We start from the raw sequence: 21,752 nt of genomic DNA, 5'->3' as shown, positions 1-21,752 counted from the left end.
AGTATACATACTATTTCTCTTGGAATCCATAATCTTAGAATTATTGTATATATATACGCAATAATTCTAAGATTTTGGAATGAGGTTGATTGAGCAGTCATTTGATAACATACAAAAATAATTGTTTGTGATTACTTAGAGCAGCTGATGTACCGGTCAAACCTTACATATTGAACCTTACATATTGAACTATCGCGCAAATATGGACAGCTGAAATTCTCGGTTATTCTATAGAATAAAAGCAAATCAGTGCTGTGGCTGATAAAATCCTGCCTTCATTTGCATCTCCTTTAATCATTTTTAATATTAATACTTTTTCAAATAGCTTGTAGACTTCGGTAACAAAAATATTCTTGTGATGAATGGATAGAGCCTGTCTTTTAATATTGCGAGGATTCCATTGAATATTATTCGTACCTGTAAAAAAATGTTCCACTGAAATATTCTGCCCATGTTGGGAGAGCAAAATTCCTTTACTTTGAAAATAGAATGTGATTGGTTAAACTCCAACTAGCATTGCATAAACAATAATGCACAACCTCCTTATACATCATCCAATCACTGGTCAGGATTGCAATTGTTTTTGGTTTGATTGGTTGTTTTACAAGCCATCGCGAAAAGGCATTTACTGTTTAGCCAACTACAAAGTGAACTGATGCTTCAAATAACTAAAATTTGATGACTTACACTAAAGACCATACGTGACAGCACGGTGTCCCCTAAACATGGCCTAATAGGACCATCACCTCTGATTTGATTTTTCAGTTCAAGGGCACGACATCTGCTAAAGGCCACATGATCAAATTTCCACAAGCACTACAGAATGAGTTAATCGGTAAATGAGCTAACAGTATCTTGTCTCTCCCATTCTGATAGGCTCCTATCTGACAAGCTCCATCTATATGACGAATAGGAAATGTGCAGCTAGCACTAAGAGAAAGCCTATACTATTCTGACACTGGTGATATAAGAGTTCCTGCTCATTCCTATTGACAGTAAGATGAACAAGTAAAAGTTAAACTTAGTGATTCTGAGGCAGGTGTGAGCTGAGTTAGCTGTAATCGATGAATATCATATTGCAGTTCAAGCATCTTGTATGCTAGAAATATGCTAAGAACATCTTGTCATTTAGAGGAGTCATGAGTGAAATATGTCGCACATTTTATTATTAATAGCATAAAAAAAGATTTTAGGCAAAATATATTTTTTACTTGTGAAACCAAAGAGCGGTACTGATGAATATACGGACAAAAAACAGGACAGAAATCAAATATGAACCCGGTGATGCTAATCTCTGTGTCAAATTAGCTCTATTTTTATACGATTAGAAAATCCTGGTAGAGTTGTCTGCAATCAATCAATGCTGGTAAACTTTCCTTTCAAGAGCTGCAAGCAGATGGAGGGTCAGCTGGGCTGGCAGCGCTAGACATAACAACTGAAGGCAGTTCTTTCATCGGAAGAGATGCAGTACGAGGGAGTGGGCCGAGAAGACGGTCAAGAAGAGGAACCTTGCGATGACCTTTAGCCGGATACGACTTTTTTACCTATAAAATAGTACAGAACTCCAGTGCAGTCACACCTCGACATACGAGTGTAATGCGTTCTAAGACTGAGCTCGTATGTCGATTTACTCATGTCTCAAAGCACTTATTTCCTATATAAAATAACTTAATACAAATTAATCTGTTACATACTATGAAAAAAAACAGGATATTACAGTGGAAAAACAGGTTTTTAATAATTGTAATGCAGTACCTACGGTAACAAAGTAACAAATACCGATTTAGTTGTTAAAAAATGCAATAGAATGTTCCATTACTATGAACACTACTGACAGCACACTAGACGTTTGTGACGCTATTTAACAGAAACTTTAAATTTAATTTGAATTGATTCAACCTACTAAACACACACTTAAAGCTATGTTTTAATCTTTTACTAAAGTTACTTCAACTTTGTTATCTTAATTTTTTATCAGCCGTTTCTGATTTCGCGTTTCTTGCCTCGTGTTCATTATAACCTTCAGCCAACCTTTTAAAAACCATTTCAAAACGAATTTGAGGAGAAAGACCGAGCGATGTTGTTCTTGAAAACAGCCTTTCTTTCCCATACTTGGACATACTGTGGCCGTCAAGAATCGACTCTTATGCTCGTCTTTCAAAGATTACGTGTATCGCAAAGGAAACTTGCTCGAAATTCTGCTTTATCACGATTTTCTTGAATTTTGAGACAATCGTACGTCGACGTATGGCTGTATAGCTTAAAAAATGATAAAAAGCTGAAAAAGTGAGCGCGATTAAAAAATGTTTTATACGAGTGTTGTGGGCAAGGCATCCAATAAAGCACGCGACAATCTCAAGCGATCACATATTTTAACAGGACAATTAAAGGTGTGGCGACACTGCATTAATACAGTGACCTGAGCATCAAGTGCACGAAAACAGATACTTGCACATGGCAGACAGATATAAGTACAAGGTGGACAGGTATTAACATATGGCAGAATGATATATGAATAAATGGTAGACATATATGGACGCATGGTAAGACGGATAGGGACACATGGTTAGACAGGTAAGAGATCATAATGACAGGTATGAACATGCTGTTGACAGATGTGAATGCATGGTAGACAGACATGAACACATGGTAAACAGATATGAACACATGGTAGGCAGATATGAACACATGGTAGGCAGACATGAACATGTCGCAGACAGATATGAACATCGCATCGCAGACATCTATGAACACACGGTAGATACATTAGATATGAACACATGGTAGATAGATATGAACACATGATAGATATGAACACATGGTAGATAGATATGAACACATCGTAGACAGATATGAACACATCATATACAGATATGAACACATGATAGATAGATATAAACACATGGCAGATTGATATGAACACATCGTAGACAGATATGAACACATGATAAATAGATATGAACACATGGTAGATTGATATGAACACATAGTAGACAGATATGAATACATCATATACAGATATGAACACATGATAGATGGATATGAACACATGGTAGATAGATATGAACACATCGTAGACATATATGAACACATCATATACAGATATGAACACATGATAGATGGATATGAACACATGATAGATAGATATGAACACATAGTAGACAGGTATGAACACATGATAAATAGATACAAAAACATGGTAAAATATGGGAATGTTAAAAAGAAGAGTGTAGTGCTAGTTATTATTTAAATACATCATTATTAATAGTTAATTATATTACAGATTTAGGATTTAATAAAATAGATTTTCATAAGTTAAAACTTACATGAAAATATAAAATGCACTCAATAAACCCATGACTACTTATAGTTATATTTAATATAAAATGCACTCAATAAACCCATGACTGCTTATAGTTATATTTAATATAAAATGCACTCAATAAACCCATGACTGCTTATAGTTATATTTAATATAAAATGCACTCAATAAACCCATGACTGCTTATAGTTATATTTAATATAAAATATCAGTTTGTGTCTACAACAAGGGAGCATGATTAACTGGAAAATTCTAGAGTGAGCTCAACTGAAATGAAGATGACACAACAGAATAACGACTCCGCTAATTCAGGGCGCCTGGTAAAGCTGGTGTTTCTAAAAGTTGATCCGAAACATCGTCTGGCCATAATTAAGAGAAATCAAGTTGCAGGATCAAAGCTAATCCTGCATAGAATCCTTGCATTATGCACTTTATCAACACGACATCAAAGAAACTTCTGGCAGACATATCACATAACACGCGAGAAGGCTTGGACTAAAAGGAGAATGTGTGTGACATCTTACATGTTTCCCATAGCATGTAAAAGTTTACGATGACATTGATAGTAGAAGTATTAACATTCAGTACATATTAACTCAGGTTATCATTATGACCTTGACATTCAATATAATTACTAGCCGAACGGGCTATCAAGCTATAGAAATTGCTCATTTTGCGCAGTCATAATAAAGCAGTCTTGCATTTGTGCCAGCAATAGTTTTACGGATTAAGTTTTTAACTCACTTGTAACTCTTTTGATTTGCTGAGTCATAGGTCTAGCGATTTTAGAAGTCGTGTTACTATTATTATCATAATGCTTTGTAAGCTGCATTGTAAAATTAATAATCTACTTTGAAAACTGGTAAGTAAAATGGAACCTGGAAAGGTTGGAGATATGAATTTTACCTACATAGCAGTTGACCGGTTAGCTGGGACACAAAATTCTACACTAAGAGGTAGATTGGGCTGAAAACAAGGAAGAAAAGAATCGTCAGGGCAAAGACAGATTCAAATATGAGAGACTCGCCAAGAATGAAAGATTCACCCAGTATGAGAGACTCACCAGGAATGAGAGACTCACCAGGAATGAGAGTCTTACCCAAAATGAGAGACTCACCAGGAATGAGAGACTCACCCGGGATGAAAGACTCACCCGAGATGAGACTCACCAGGAATGAGAGACTTACCCAAAATCAGAGACTAACCCAAAATGAAAGCCTCACCGGGAATGAGAGACTCGCCGGGAATGAGAGACTCGCCAGGAATGAGAGACTCGCCGGGAATGAGAGACTCGCTGGGAATGAGAGACTCGTCGGGAATGAGAGACTCATCCAGAATGAGAGACCCACCAGGAATAAGAGGCTCCCCAGGAATGAGAGACTTACCCAAAATGAGAGACTCACCAGGAATGAGAGACTCACCAGGAATGAGAGACTCACCAGGAATGAGAGACTCGTCAGGATTGGAGACTCACCAGGTATGAGAGACTCACCAGGAATGAGAGACTCACCAGGGATGAGAGACTCACCTGGGATGAGAGTCACCAGGAATGAGAGACTTACCCAAAATGAGAGATTTACCAGGAATGAGAGACTCATCCAGGATGAGAAATTCACCAGGAATGAGAGACTCACCGGGAATGAGAGACTCATCCAGGATGAGAGCCTCACCAGGAATGAAAGACTCACCAGGAATAAGAGACTCACCAGGAATGAGAGATTCACCAGGGACGAGATACGGGTCATGGAGTATGGGTCAAAATGAAAGACAGATCAGGAAAGAGAGTCGGCTCTGAGAGAAAGACTTGTCAAAGAAAAGATACTTGTCAGATATGAGGGAAATGAAGACCAAAAGATATCAGTAACTCACCCCGGTTTTTTTCTTTTCATGATAATTTGTATGCCTCTTCAAATCAGCCTATAAAAATGGTATGGCTTAGATAAAGTACAATGACTAACAATGAAGAGGAACATGAGTAACAATTCAGAAAAGACCCAAAGTACAAAAATACAAAAACTTCTGAAGTCTAACGAAAAAACGGAAAGAAGGTTGGAGATGAAAAACAAAAGAGTTGAAATGTGCGTAAAAGAGGTAGGATGTTTAGAGAATTAGATATAAGAGAAGAAACTATGGCGACACCATGTTTCATTAAAAAGACAAATAATAGAACTATAGAATAAAAACAATGCTGTGAAGGATGTGAGCGGAGAATAACATTGTGATTAGTAAACTTACAAGGTGAGGGAATGCAGCAACACAATCATCACATTTATATGGCAGCACTCCATGGTGTTGTGCTTTGATGTGCTTACGCAGTGTTGCGACTCGATCATATTGCTTTTCGCAACCACTTGACATGCATTTGTATATCTGCTTAGTTCCTGAGTGGGAGAGTTCATGCCTTCGTAAGTCACAAGGTCGTTGGAAGGTCTTGGAGCAATGGGAACAGTGAAGCACTGCAAACATAATCATTGCTGGGATATAGTGAGTTCTCAGTCACTTATTACACTGGTTAGTAGACTCACAGTATCTCTGTAATCAGTCACTTATTACACTGGTTAGTAGACTCACAGTATCCCTGTAATCAGTCACTTATTATACTGCTTAATAGACTCACAGTATCTCTGTAATCAGTCACTTATTACACTGGTTAGTAGACTCACAGTATCCCTGTAATCAGTCACTTATTATACTGCTTAATAGACTCACAGTATCTCTGTAATCAGTCACTTATTACACTGGTTAGTAGACTCACAGTAACTCTGTAGTCAGCCACTTATTACACTGGTTACTAGAGTCACAGTATCCCTGTAATCAGTCACTTATTACACTGGTTACTGGACTCACAGTAACTCTGTAGTCAGCCACTTATTACACTGGTTAGTAAACTCACAGTATCTCTGTAATCAGTCACTTATTACACCAGCTTCTATACTTTTTAATAACACACTACTGATTTCATATTAACTATTCAGCACTTTTAGCAATGCTAAACCCAATAAGAGGTATTTTGAGATTTCCGAAGGTGTTAATCACTGTTTCCATGATGCGCAGTGCTTCGGAGTTGCGCCCTCTCCGAATCATGGAAACGGCGTCTTCGCACTGAAATCCCTGCGCATTGATCAGTGCAAAGCCAGTGCAAATTCGCAGCAAGGAAACAGCAATTGCGCAGTGGCTGCGCATAGCTCTCATGCTGTTATGGCGGATTCTTCGAGGACCATAAACTAGTACAAATGTTATCCCGCTAATCTTGTTTTTTTTCTATTCTTCCGATCTTCTTTCACCTAAATTTAATTATGGTCTGCACCCACGAGGATGATGAGGTGATTACTTTCCTAGACATTGTTATCGATGCCAACACCTTTCGAAAAATAGGTAGCAAGTCCTAAATTAACGTTTAAATAATATATTACTGAAAAAACACTTATTAAAAATATATTACTTTGTAAAAATTGTGTTAAGGTTTGTAAAACCTTGTGAATGTGTATTGTAAATAAAAGTATGATGACAAAAGCATAAAAAGACCGTTTCTGACGTTCGGTATCCATGATCAATTCAATTTCTCCATCAGGCGATTCGATTTATACAATTTCTCTTCTCTGGCTAATTTGCTGAAAACCACAGCGCAGCATGGAAACGTACAATCCCCTCGACTTCGGAGGGGGCTGCATCGCAGTACTGCACACCATGGAAACATAGTGAATTAGTGACCATAATAGCGTGAACGTATTTTCAATTATTACACAACCACCTTCATGTAATTTTGAAAAACTTAATGATATTCTTTCTGCAACCATGAAATTAGTTTCCATGAAATTTAACAACTTATGAATTGACCTAGTTAAAGGCAAGCTGACCTCTAATGAACGCTACACTTACTAATCACAGGCAATATGTTAGAGCAATTTAACAATAGTTAAAATTCTAACTTCCAAACTTCATACCATGAGAAAAGTGTTTTGTGCAGTTCAAATAAATTAAGAGAAAAAATAAAACAACTATAAAGGTTTTTAAACTTTTTCAAACAACTGTTGTTTTTTAAATTTCATATAATGAAAAAGGCATCGTGTTTTATAGAGTAAGGCAAAAAAATCTTATAACAGGGACATCGTAATCCGTGGGCGGATTACGATGTCCCTGTTATAACTAATTACTGTTATTACTAATTTATAACTATTATTAGTGATAAATTAATTAACAATTTAATGTGCGCAATTGTGAAAATGGTATAGTAAGAGCAATGGAAATGATAAGGATGGGATAGCCTTGTGGTTAGGTGCACTCATCTACACACTTGTGGTTACTATCTCCATGAGTTCAAATTCAGTCCAAGGCGGATATTTTATTCCAGATTTTAATCGCTGTAGCTGGGCAGACAGCGAATAACAAACTTTGAGATTTATATACATTGCAAATAATGAGAAATTGACAGCTTTTTTCCTACCTTTTTTATGCTCATTGCTGACATGCTTGCGGAGGTGGCTCCACTTGCTAAATACTTGAGAACACTGCTTACAGCTATATCCCTCATGTGATTTTAGATGCCTCTTCAACAAGTTGGGAAATACAAATACTTTGTCACACCCTTCCACTGTGCATCTATGAGAAAGAGAGGCAGCGGTTGTCAGTGTACATATTGCTAGCACAAAGCTACATGTATATTATTGATTACATTATGTCATTACATTATGATAGGCAGAGCCTTTATACTGAGAAAGTGACGGTGATCTTAATACGACTAAAATGTTATTACGTGTATATATAATATGCTGTTAATAATGCTTATATATGTTATATATGTTACATACATTTATAATATCTATAGATGTTATATATGTTAAATACATTTATTCCACGATCAAACACGAGCGAAGCGATTGTTTGGGAGAGTTATGATAAATGCATATGTACACACAACTCATGAAAATTATTCATCAACACCGTCGCAAACCCTTGTACCGAAATCTCATCAACAAATTTAACCATTTTTCAATGGAGTTGTTTGAGTATAATAACGATACAAAACACATATAAACCTATTTAAATATGTTACCAAGTCTTTATTATTTGTAAACAATATCTTAAACCTTACCTATCTGATCGGATTATACACAAATAGACAGATTAATTTGGCCTTAAATCGCAATAAAACACTTGAAAAGCTCTTTTAAATGATAACTAAGACCGGCCAACGATAAGCCAATAAAGCCGTGCGAAAAATAGTAGAACTATTAAGCAGTGCGCATTTCACGAGAAAAACGTGCTCATTTCACCAGTCTATGGCATTGTTTAATTGCCGAAGGTTTCTAATATTTTTCCGTTTTTAATATCTTGCACAAATATTAATTATAAGAATAATTATTCGATTTTATAAAATTATTATAAGATTTAATTATAAGAATAATTATTCAAATTTATCTGAAGGTTTCTGGAATAAACGTAGACCGTTTGAGGCGTAGACCGATTTACAGGTACGAAATTGTGGTACACAGTTTATCAGCCTATGTTTTTTTTGTCCAATTACCGAAGGTTTCATTAAACTATTTAAAACGTTAGCCAAAATTCTTTACATCTTACGTACAAGCTAGGGCCAAACTACAATGCCCCTTTATGACGAGAACATTTGTATATTTTGCTCCAGTTTGCAGAAAACTTCCGGACGCGTGAACGCTCATTCTTGCTTTCTGTTAAAGATCGCTATCAAAACCATTCTACATTCAACACAACCAACTTTCAAACTGTGTATATTATACAGCAGCTTGCCATTTTACTTCTAATATTGCATTTCAGAGATATAATAAACATATTTCATTATTGCTGTTGTTAAATTACATACATTACAGTAGGTTAGGCCTACAGCTTTAATTAATATTTATTTTATTGTGGTAAAACATAAGTTTGACATAGTAGTAGATTAGGTGTGATTTTTTACAACCTTTTGTTTTGCATAATTGACTTTTTGAATTTAATTTCAAAACAATTTGACAACTACCATGGACATACGACTTCCTAGAACACCATGTCGTGGCCGACACAGTGGCCGTCCACGGTGTCTCTCAATTATTACAGCTCAATAGGAGGATAAATAAAAGGTCCTCACAGCAACCATCAACATCAAATGCAAATGTTCAACAACACGCTACTCAAATTAATACTAACAACTCATCTGATTCAGATAATTCTTTAGTAGATGTTGTAGGCGATGTAAATGACATGGACTTGGCAGCCCCTTTGTTTCCAGATTATGATCATGATTTTATGGACATCATTGACCATGAAAATATTGCACAAAACAATATTGCTCCTTCCAATGCTGCCCCCTTCATCACATTCCTCATTTTCAATCTTTAGATTGTCCTGATTTTCAAGAACTGCGTAACAACTCTCTAGGCAGACTTGACAACAACATATCACCGCTCACAAGTACTGGATGTAATGAGAAACATTTACACTAGAAATTCCACTGTCATACAGCCCACGACCAAAATGATATTGAAAAAAAGAAAAGTACTGATGGTTGAGAAATGCAATATTAGCAGTCAAATGGCACTGCAGTGCAATAGGATAACTGCAATGGTAGCTGCAATGGTAGCTGTAATGTATTGGGTGTTATTATGTACAACAAACAGCAATAATCAAAGGAAAAGATTATATGTTTATATTTTCCTCCTGCAATAGGAGAAATGCAATATTAGAAGTAAAATGCACTGATATTATTAGAATAACCAATATTATTAATATAGTAATACAGTAATAATAGAAAACCAATGCGCAATTTTGTTTACATTTCAAAACGTCATAGCTAACAATATCAAGAAGCTGTGATATTTATATAGATTTTTAGAAAATCTATTTAACAAACTTATTTATAAAAGATAATAACAGTAACATGTTGCCCAACATCGGTCACTATATACTTCGATTTTGTAAATTCGAATGACTATTCTTATAATTAAATTTTATAAAATCGAATAATTATTCTCATAATTAAACATCTTAATAATCTTATAAGAATCATTAGAAAAATATCATCGTCATTTCCTTTACTTCCACTGCTTTAGACATCAGTTGGAATACCAAAGTACTCATTATAAGTGTCTAAAATGTCAGTTACTTTGAAATCGGCAAAAAATAAACGATTACTTTTCATTACTTCTACATTAGTTACAGAAACCTTTGGCAATTCGACAATGCTATAGACTGGTGAAATGTGCACAACTTAATCGATCTACTCTCTGTTTCTACGGCCTTTTCTGCATTCAATTGGCCGGTCTTCATTTTGGTTAAAGAAAGCTTGTCAAAGTTTTAATAGTGATTTTAGGCCAAATTAATCTGTCTATTTATGTATAATATAATCAGATGGGTAAGGTTTAGGATATTGTCTACAAATTTCAAAAACTTGGAAACATATTTAAATAGGTTTATATGTTTTTTGTATCGTTATTATACTTAAACGACTACATTGAAAAATGATTAAATTTGTTGATGAGATTTCGGTAAAAAAGTTGGCGACGGCCGTTGATGAACAATTTTCGTGAGTTGTGTGCACATATGCATTTATCATAAATCTCCCGAACAATCGCTTTGCTCGTGTTTGGTCATGGGATCATTTTCATTGCAATCATAGCAAAACAGACTTTATTTAGCAATTGCTTGCTAATTATTTCACATTTACATTTAAGAACCTTTACAGTTGTTTTATTTTTCTATTAATTTCTTTCAACTGCACCGTTTTTTCATACCACGAAGTTTAAAAATTGACAGAATTATTAAGAAAATTAATTAAGGAAAATCAAAATTAAGAACAGAAAATTAAGGAATTGACAGAGTTTAATGTAAATGAGAATTGTTTGAGATGATATAAAATAAATTTGAGGGAGCACGACTCTAAAAAAAGCGCAACAGAAATAACAGAAATGTAACAGAAATAAATATTAATAAAATAAATATTTAACTATCTCAAACTTATGTTTTACAATAACAAAATAAATATTAATTCAAGCTGTAGATCTAGCCTACTGTACGTAATTTAACTAACAACAGCAATAATGTAATATGTTTATTAAATCTCTTATTATATTGAAATGCAATGTTAAAAGTAAAATGGCAAGCTGCCGTGTAATACACAATTTGAAAGTTGGTTGTTGGTTAAAATAAATATTAATTCAAGCTGTAGACCTAAACTACTGTACGTAATTTAACTAACAACAGCAATAATGAAATATGTTTATTATAGCTCTGAAATGCAATATTACAAGTAAAATATATTGTAATATACAGTTTGAAAGTTGGTTGTGTTGAATGCAGAACAGTTTTGACAACGATAGGCCTATGTAACAGAAATAAATATTAATAAAATAAATATTTAACTATCTCAAACTTATGTTTTACAATAATAAAATAAATATTAATTCAAGCTGTAGACCTAACCTACTGTACGTAATTTAACTAACAACAACAATGCCAACAATAAAGAAATATATTTATTATATCTCTGAAATGCAATATTAAAAGTTAAACGGCAAACTGATGTGTAATATACAGTTTGAAAGTTGGTTGTGTTGTGATGAATGTAGAATGGTTTTGACAGCGATATGTAACAGAGAGCAAGCGTTGGCATTTACACGTCTGGAAGTTTTATGCAAACTGGAGTGAAATAAAGAAATATTCTTGTCATAAAAGGGTGTTGTAGTAACGCCCTACCTTGTAGATAAGATGCAAAGAAATCTGGCTGATGTTCTAGATAATTTGAAAAACCTTCGGTAATTGGACAAAAACGTAGGCTGATAAACTGTGTACCACATTTTCATACCTGTAAATCGGTCTACGCCTCAAACAGTACACAGTAAACAGTTCTACTATCTGTCGCACGGCTTTATTGGCGTTTCGTAGGTCGGTCAAAACTATTAATAAACCAAGCTGTTCAAGCGTTTTGTGGCGATTTGTGGCAAGACTTTATCGTTCTATTCTCTGTCGCTCGGCGTTTCAATTTCCGGTCTTAACTTTTATTAAACGAAGCTTTTCAAGCGTTTTGTGACGATATTCGTCCTAATAAATCTGTCTATTTATGTATAATCCGATCAGATGGGTTAGTTTTAGGAATTTGCGGTAACCTTTCAAAGGCTTGGTAACATATTTAAATAGGTTTATATGCGTTTTGTATCATTATTATACTTAAACGACTTTACTGAAAAATAGTTAAATTTGTTGATAGGATTTCGTTGCAAGGGTTTGGTGACGGCCGTTAACGGATAATTTTTCGGGAGTTGTGTGCACATGTGCATTTATCATAATTCTCTCAATCAATCGTTTCACTCTTGTTTGGTCGTGGGACTATACTCTGTCAATTCCTGCTGACAACTACTATTTCAACAACCAGCACTACCCTTTTTTTTCCATTATCACTTATTCCATTATCAGGTCGTGGGCTGTATGACAGGGGAATTTCTAGTAATATTTATAAATGTTATATATGTTACATACATTTATAATATTCATAGATGTTATATATGTTACATACATTTATAATATTTATAGATGTTATATATGTAACATACATTTATAATATTTATAGATGTTATATATGTTAAATACATTTATAATATTTATAGATGTTATATATGTTACATACATTTATAATATTCATAGATGTTATATATGTTACAAACATTTATAATATTCATAGATGTTATATATGTTACATACATTTATAATATTCATAGATGTTATATATGTTACAAACATTTATAATATTTATAGATGTTATATGTTACATACATTCATAACGTTATATGATTGAATACTACCTGTGATTGGAGGGACGCTCATGTTGTATGACTTTGTGATTGTATAAGCTTGTTCTTCTCTTGAACGATTTTTCACAGCCCGGTTCTTTGCACTGACAAAAAAGATCATAAATTATCAATTCGCCAAAACAGCACTACATCTATGGATGCCTTTTCTACATCTACTCTGCACTTTTCTATGTTTTCTATTTGTTCTATCCACGAGTTGTCATGATGTGGAGTTACAACATCCAAAAATATGCTAAACCAATCAATAATTTACAATTAGTATTTATTATATTATTTTTTTTGAGTGTGTACATTTTGCCTCAGTAAGAGAAATAAAATGTGTGTACATATGCTTATAAAAAACTGATGCTGACTGAAAACTACATAAACAAAAGAAAAATTAAAAACCATAAAAATTCATATTTGTTGGTAGAATGTGATTAAGATACGATATACACTTGGATCTAAAACAGTGTTTGCGTAGGTTCACTCTATATTTTATCCCAGACAGACGTTCTGAGGGTAGTTTTGTCAAAACTAAATATGGTATGGCTTCTGATGCTATGATGCTTTTGGTGGCTAGGCAGCAGTGATATAGTTGTTGGACAGACTGCAACTCTGAAACGCCACTACATCTTATAGCTGATTCTAGTACTCTTTGTAATAACTTCTTGGAGTCATTGGTGCGATGGGAGAAGACAACTACCAGACGGTAAGTCAGAACACTTGATAAAAGACTTGCAGCATGATGTAGCATTTATAGCATGTGATGAGACTGATCGATACCCAGATGCCGCAGTTTACTCATAATATGTAGTCTTTTGAAAGCTTTGGATTCACACTTTTCAGTGTTGGCTTTAAAGTCTAGTTTCTGGTTCAGAACTGTGCCAAGATAGGTGAATTCTGAAACATGCTCAATAGTCGAGTTGTTAATGACTAGATTGTGGACGGCAGGGTTATCACGACAGCTGCTAAATATTAACTCTTTCATCTTTTTTAAAGTTTAGCATTGACAGCGCACCAATTACTGAGATTACCTGCTTCATCCTGGAGGCTTGATATTTGCATTCCTGTAAGGAACTCCAGGACCTTACGGAAACGCAATACATTTTATTTAAACATAAAACACATGCGACACTCTCAACTGAATATCCGTTTATATTAGGGTGCACATTGTTCTTTCAAACACGACACATAAAAGCGCATACAACTAAAAGATTGTCAGACTTTCATGCAGTAAACCAACTTTGTCTAATGATCATCATATTCTGCCACTATTATTTTCTAACACAAAGGATCTGAATGACCCGATAATTACTGCTGGTGCAACAACTGGAGATGCTTTAAAAAGAATGTTCCTGTGGGCAGTTCCTGTGTCATTAGGGTTCGGCCACATGAACTGCTTACATGGTGCACTTTATAGTGTAAATACCTTCATTAGTAACCGTTGTGCAAACTCTTTCAATGCTGATTAAAAACTGTATGCTGACTCCATGGTGAAACCTGAGGAAATCTTTGTAAAATTGTTTCTTTTCATTACCTCTTGATTAGGTTCGCTGCTCTGTCTGGATGGAATTGGCGGCCAAGTGAAAGTACACCATTTCATCGGAACAACTTTACCATTTTCTTTAATTGCTGGGTGATGGTAAGATGGAATGCTATGAATTAGAAGCATGATGGATCAGCGTTCTCAACAGAGCCACGCTATTTCAGTGATCATATCTTCTGATACGTAGAACATCTTCCTTGCTGATTTGGAAGTTATCGTTGTTGCAACTTACAAAAATGACTGCCGAGTTTATGACAAACCTTCCCCGATGCACTGCCATTAGAACCTGTTGTTTGATGTTTTCCCCAACACCATCTACTGCACCTTTGCCACGTGATGTGAGTTTCGTAACCATACTTTAAAACACGCATTTGGTTCAAAGATGACCCAATAATTTGAAGGCATGGCACTAGGTATGTGTATCAAAAGGGTAATGTTGACAAGCTCCATATTTTGATACACAAAAAATTGTAAAATAATTCCAATTCATCATGTTTCTAAAAAAAACTGGCTTTTCTGAGTTGGAATATTCAGCATTACTTTCACATGCCAGGGTATCAAAGTAAAATCACAAACAAAGGCAGACGTCATATTATTAAAAATGTCTGGTGCATCACGAATACTTCTACGTGCCTATAAAACAAACACTTGCCATATTTTCAGCAAATTGGCAAATTTGGCTAAGGCATAGCAGCCCAAAATTGAATTATAGATATAAATTTTTTACCTCAGATAGCTTAAGGAGAACAGGTTGCAACCAAATGCACTAAAATTGTGACTCACGGGACAAACTATTCTTTGCTCGCCTGAATGGTAAGAATAAATTGCATTTGCTAAGAAAAAACACCTGGGCTAAAAAATCTACTCTTGTATTGATTATAAAAGCAAAGCAAAATTTATTTCAGAATGAATAGTGTAAAGTTCTGCTATCTGTTAAATTTCCTAATTTGATAGTGCACTGCAATGTCTAGTCACCCTGTGTGATTCACTGCTCCTGCCCAGAGTGAATGCCAGTTGACCTGTTAATCTTGGGTGGTCTAATGGTCTTGTGTGGTCTGTCTGACTTGCCACAGTGCCATACGTTTGATTAGGTGTCCTTGTTTTGTCAGCCTTTGAGCCAACAACACGTAGTTTTTAAGCCTCATTTTTGATGCTGATACTTTCTTTTATCTATATTAAGTTTCATCATTACACCAATATCTATCGCATACACATATAATCAAGAATTAAACAGAAGGGAAATCACATACTATTTAGCAATCTCCTGGATGTGTTATTAAGGTAAATATTATATCTTTCATTTTATGTGTTTTATTTTATATGTTTCTAAATGGCTTTGCAGATGACTACCTGTATAATTAGCATACTTTCAATAACCTTTATCGACAATCGAGTTATTGTTTTATTGTAGTTTCACGGTGTTGACAAGCATACATAATAAACTTTTAATAGAATATACACTATGCCTCATCACCCGTATGTGACAATATAACTACGAACCAGGGGATTCGCTACAAATAGCAAAGTGTAAGAGAAGATGACCAATTGTCCCAGGTGTCACGCACTGTACCACAAAAATCTACTTGCATGCCCCATATTAAAATGAGAGAAAATCTCTTTATAAAAGGTTGTATATTTCTGTGTGTCTGAACATGTTTACTCACTAATTGACGAAAAATTATGATCACAAAAGGTAGAAAAAAATTTGCCAATGTGTGTGACACTATGCTTGGCCTTGGTCACTGTATGTAAAGGTACATTTGTAAGTTAATTGTACACATAAGTTGGGGTTTTCTTTGAAGATCAAAAAAAATCGGTAATTTTGTTTCGTCTTACGAATCCTTCAAAACATAGTTTCTAATCAAGGGCACCTAGGTACCAGGGGTACAGTACATCATGTGCTACTACAGTCAGACCTCGACATACCAGGGGTACAGTACATCATGTGCTACAACAGTCATACCTCGACATACCAGGGGTACAGTACATCATGTGCTACAACAGTCATACCTCGACATACCAGGGGTACAGTACATCATGTGCTACAACAGTCATACCTCGACATACCAGGGGTACAGTACATCATGTGCTACTACAGTCAGACCTCGACATACCAGGGGTACAGTACATCATGTGCTACAACAGTCATACCTCGACATACCAGGGGTACAGTACATCATGTGCTACAACAGTCATACCTCGACATACCAGGGGTACAGTACGTACCATAGTACTACAGTCATACCTCGACATACCAGGGGTACAGTACATCATGTACTACTACAGTCATACATCGACATGCCATCATCACTCGGTCTTTCTCATTGAATCAGTTAGAAAATATTTTTAACAGATTGGCTGAGCGCGAGGCAAAAAGTGCCAAACCAAAAATGGAAAATAATGAATTAAAACGATAAAATTAAACTGAGTTTAGTAAAAAATTAAAACTTTAAGTGTTTGTTTAGAAAGCAAAATTAATATAAGTTAAACTCAAAGTTTATGTTACCGTAGCCTCACATAAGTTTAGTGTACCAAACACGTTGCTGTCAAGTCTCTATCAGACCGCTGTTAACCACTACATCTGTCTCAATGGTAAAAACTAGCAGTGGTGTGTAAATAGTAATGTAATATTTTATTGTATATTTTAACAATTAAATGGGTAATTGTTACTTTGCTAGTGTTAGTACTGAATTAAAACAATTAAAAACACGTTATTCCATTGTGATATCCTAGTTTATGTGTGTTTTCATAGTATGTTGGCGGATTAATTTTTATTTAGTTATTTTATATAGGAAATAGTGTCTTGATAAACGAATAAATTGTCATACGAGCTCAGTCCCAGAACACATTAAACTCGTATGTTAAGGTATGACTATATCTCAAAGAACTTTCAGGCCTATTACAACAATCTAATCAAATTTATGACTTTAGGTTGATACCTCACAAAACTGAAAAGTGTGGTTATGCTCAAGGATTGCAGCCTTCTAGTGGGTACCTTATATTTGTAGGACATACTGTTTAATGTCATTCCTTCTACCACACAATCCTGCTCTGTCCCATCCACCAGTTCATTGGGTTCATCAACCGGCTGCCTTTCATCTGAGAAATCAAAGAAAAAACAACTGCGATACCAAAACAAAATGACCGTGTAATGCAAGCCCGAGAAGTTTATAATAAGAGGATATGTAGAGCAATTGTATTTTAAATCTTCCTATCAACATCAGGACAATCTTACTGATATTTTATAAGAATCAAAGGAATTGCTCTCCCTGCACTCTATATAGGAACCCAATTAGAACTTACGTAAATTGTTACAGATTCGAGGAACAAAAATTTTTAATTAGCGACAGATCTTTTTGTCATGAAATGATGAACAAATTTTTATGCCGGTCATTGGTCATGCGTCTACCACAGATAGACCAACATTTAAGTTAAAAAATTCCCTGCGTAGAATCAAAATTTCACATAATCCCTCATTTAGTATAGCATTTAGTATAGTATCCAGGAGAATTAGGGAAGGTCTCTCAAAAAAAAACTGAAAGAATCTGGTTCTCTTGTAATTTCTTTAACATCTTTAATTACAGTTTTAAATCAACCTAGGAGTAATCAAGTACGATCAACCTCTTAAATCAAGTACGATCAACCTTGGAGTAATCAAGTACGATCAACCTAGGAGTAATCAGGTACGATCAACCTCTTAAATCAAGTACGATCAACCTAGGAGTAATGAAGTACGATCAACCTAGGAGTAATGAAGTACGATCAACCTAGGAGTAATCAAGTACGATCAACCTCTTAAATCAAGTACGAGCTTTACTGATCTTGACCATTTCACATACCGTAATCAGACAAACGTAAACAAGACTTACAACTTCAACTCTTAACCTGGCATATACAACTGAGCATATGTGTAAGATAGTCTAAGACTTTGCTTTACCTTTTAGTCTATCATTGCTAGAATTGAGAGGATCGACACCAGATGAAACAATACACTCCTGGCTGGCTGTATCGGAAATTAAGAAGCTGATAAACTTTTCATCAAGTGTCATTTTGTGAAAAGTCTTGCAATGCCTCCTCAACTTAGTTGAAGTAGCGTAGGCTTTGCTGCAATCTCCCATACGACACTTATATGGCTTCTGTAAGTAAAGTGTACGGTTTAACCTTCCAAAAACCTCATGATCATGCTGTTTGGATTGAGAACACCTGCTGCTGCCTACAACACTGTCAAGAACAACAAGAATAATTGTATTGTTAGTATCAAATCCCTTATGATCATAAACGTATCTAAGATAATCTGACAGTGTTGCTGACGCACTTGATATTTACTCGATAGTAATAGTACACTTGTAGGGGAGAGCGGGGTGAAATGGGAGTGAAATGGGACGCGGGGTAAGAAGGGACAGGCCTGTTTTACCATCTAGGAATTGATAATCATGTGACTTTAATTGCCTAGGGGTCAAAGGTTACTACAAGCATGGTCCATAAATCATTCTCTTTGTTCCTGCTCTACCGGTAAATAAGCTATAGTAAAATTTATAATTTTGCACTACTTTTGTAAATTTTTATTTTTATACGTATGGTGAATTTTGTTCTTGAAAGCATTGTTTGATTAGCATAAGTTTTAGTAGGTTTTGAGCAAGAGGATGTCTAATTTACCTTGATCACAGTATTTTGGCCTGCTTGTCTGATTTCAAATAAAATTGTGACAAATAGTGACAAAATGGCGGATGGGGTAAGATGGGACAACAAAAAGTGTGGGGTAAGATGGGACGTTCCATCTTACCCCACTGTCCTCAAATAATAGTCGGATGTAAGTATTATCTCAGGATCTCGTGCCCGCGGGATCTATCCGCCCAACAAAGACATATTTTCTGATGCTGATTTTACGCCGTCAGATGTTACAGACCGCCCAATTCCCTTAGAAGCTAACGAAACCTCTAGAGAATGTTTCTCAGAAGTTGAAGTCAGCAGAAAAGATCATACTGCAACACCATCACAGGCAGGCCCATCAGAGCCAATCACAAGCAGTGCTGTTACATCACATCATACCCCTGCAAAAAGCATCCAAACCCAAGAATACCCGAAAAAGCCTTAAACTCAAGTCAGCCATCATTACCAACACCCCTGAGAAAGACCGTTTCGCTGCCTTGCACAGTAAAAAGGCTCCCAAACTTGTCAGCAAAGTTAAAAAGCGAAAAGTTGTAAATTTACATGAGAGTGAAAGTAAAGAAGATGAAGTGGTGCTGAGCAGCAGTTGGAAAGCATTTCTCTTATACCTTGATTTTTCTCTTCAGAAGAAGAGAGAAATCAAGGTATTGAAGAGCAAACCGAACATGAAGACATGCCGATTGCTATTGGAAAGTTTGCTCTCGTCCTATTTCAGAGAAAGACGAGGGAACGCTATTATATGGGTGAGTTTGTGGAAAGATGTGAGCTCGAATGGACGGTTGATTTTTTTTACCGAAAAACCACCCAGGGTACCTTCATCAAGCCAGCTCAGCAGGATGTCAGTTTGATTAAAGAGCAGCAAATCATTTTTCTGCTTCTACCTCCATCTACTACTGGAATCACTGCTTGAACACTTGGAAATGTTACATTCGCAGGACTGCCATCAGGTGTTAACATTGAGTATACTTGGAACATAGATGGGTATATGTCGTTGAAATTGTAATGATACTGTCATATATACCATCTTCATACTTCTTTTATAAATCAAACATTTCATTTTATTCATACTTGTTTTATATTGTATCAAATGCCTTTAAAAGCTATTAAAATGTGTGTGTCCCAACTTACCCCTGCCCTGTCGCAACATACCCCGTACGCGGGGTATGTTGCGACAGTAGACATCCCATTAGATTATCAGACGTATACAAAATTCAAAGAGGTCTACAACCTTTAATTTCAACAAACTGGTGGGTAATATATATCCACATGGATTTCTATAAATTCAGTTGTTTCTTTGGAATGGTTTATGAACTAGAGGTGGCAAACCAAAAATTGTCCCATCTTACCCCGCTCTCCTCTAATGAGCCTCAGGGGCCTTCAGAAAGTGCCTCAGAAGTAAGACTTTGGTTAAGCTTTTGGTTCACCTAAATTCCAGCATCAAGCTGAGTCATGTTTCAGTCTGAGATTGAAGTCTTGAGTCGCTAACGGTTTTGGGTAAGAAACTGTTATGATTCACAGCTAACTTGAGCAGTTAGTTGTAAGTAGTCTAGCAACACTTGTTCATTAAAATCAGTCACTTCGCACCATATTATCTCAAATATGAAAAACGTTACAAAGTATAGGAAATCACGACAAGCTTTAAATCCAAAGTTCGTCATAATTTTAACAAACGTAACAAAAATTAGGAAACAAGGGTAGGGAAGCATGTGAACTAAAACCAGCAGCGTGATTTCTCATTATATCAGGCTTTGCTAATCCATGGATGTTAAGTTATAACGTAACAAAATAAATCTTGATAGGTGAGTCATGCACAAACTAGGTAAACTAGGTAACCTACGCATAGGCCGGTTCCACAAAGCCAGAAAAACTTAGAACATGCTTTGTACAGAAGCGCACCAGTCATTTTGACAGTATAATTCTAGTGTTAACAAATTATCATGTTGAATATCAAATAGTTGACATAGTAAACAAGGTAATTCTCTTGCTCAGTTACTATTGGTTGTATAAATTGTACTATTTCAAAAGATAATTTACTGCTGTGCAATAAAACGTATAATCTATATATATGTACTTCTCCGGTATGGTTTCGGATGTGCCATTGCAACCGACTAGGTCTGTCGAAGGTCTTGCTACATCCATCGAATGAACAGAAGTAAGTCTTATTTTGCACCATTTTAACGCTAAGGCTTGTAGAAAACTTGCTACTGGGTGGAGCTGGGTGAATGAAACTAACTCGTGTACCCACTAGCCCGTGAACCCGCTCATCAAACGAAGCCGTCTACAAATAACTCGTCTACTTTGAGGAGGTCGCGTTCTAATGAAGTAAGTGAAGGCAATTCCATTATTGTCCTACGATTTGCCTATTATTAGAATGTATACAGTCATAAACAAAAGTTTGAGACCACTCAGTAAATCAATG

The 21,752-nt window shown here is 35.5% G+C and overlaps 1 protein-coding gene across 1 annotated transcript; it reads right to left on the bottom strand.

Annotated features, from left to right (window-relative positions):
* Nucleotides 1-1,144: 1,144 nt before the first annotated feature.
* On the bottom strand, nucleotides 1,145-21,556 carry LOC137401899 (transcription factor IIIA-like). Its single transcript, XM_068088374.1, has 8 exons — nucleotides 21,405-21,556; nucleotides 18,603-18,801; nucleotides 17,661-17,764; nucleotides 13,129-13,220; nucleotides 7,767-7,921; nucleotides 5,558-5,778; nucleotides 5,192-5,239; nucleotides 1,145-1,544 (listed from the first exon to the last, which is right to left on the bottom strand). Exons 1-8 carry the CDS (start codon nucleotides 21,504-21,506, stop codon nucleotides 1,380-1,382), a joined length of 1,086 nt encoding a protein of 361 aa, XP_067944475.1. The 5' UTR covers nucleotides 21,507-21,556; the 3' UTR covers nucleotides 1,145-1,379.
* Between the last annotated feature and the right edge of the window lie 196 nt (nucleotides 21,557-21,752).

Source organism: Watersipora subatra, chromosome 8 (assembly GCF_963576615.1).
Source record: "Watersipora subatra chromosome 8, tzWatSuba1.1, whole genome shotgun sequence".
In the NCBI taxonomy this organism is placed as follows: Eukaryota; Metazoa; Bryozoa; class Gymnolaemata; order Cheilostomatida; family Watersiporidae; genus Watersipora; species Watersipora subatra.
This window is presented reverse-complemented; position numbering and strand designations above follow the sequence as displayed.

What these genes read in the sequence shown, in the direction of transcription:
- LOC137401899 (XM_068088374.1), bottom strand. Translation starts at nt 21,506, where the DNA reads ATGGTGCAAAATAAGACTTACTTCTGTTCATTCGATGGATGTAGCAAG. An exon ending in TCCGAAACCATACCGGAGAA is followed by an intron (nt 18,802 to 21,404) that starts GTACATATATAT and finishes CTTTACTTACAG; the next exon opens with AAGCCATATAAGTGTCGTAT. An exon ending in GAGCGTCCCTCCAATCACAG is followed by an intron (nt 7,922 to 13,128) that starts GTAGTATTCAAT and finishes TCTTTCTCATAG; the next exon opens with ATGCACAGTGGAAGGGTGTG.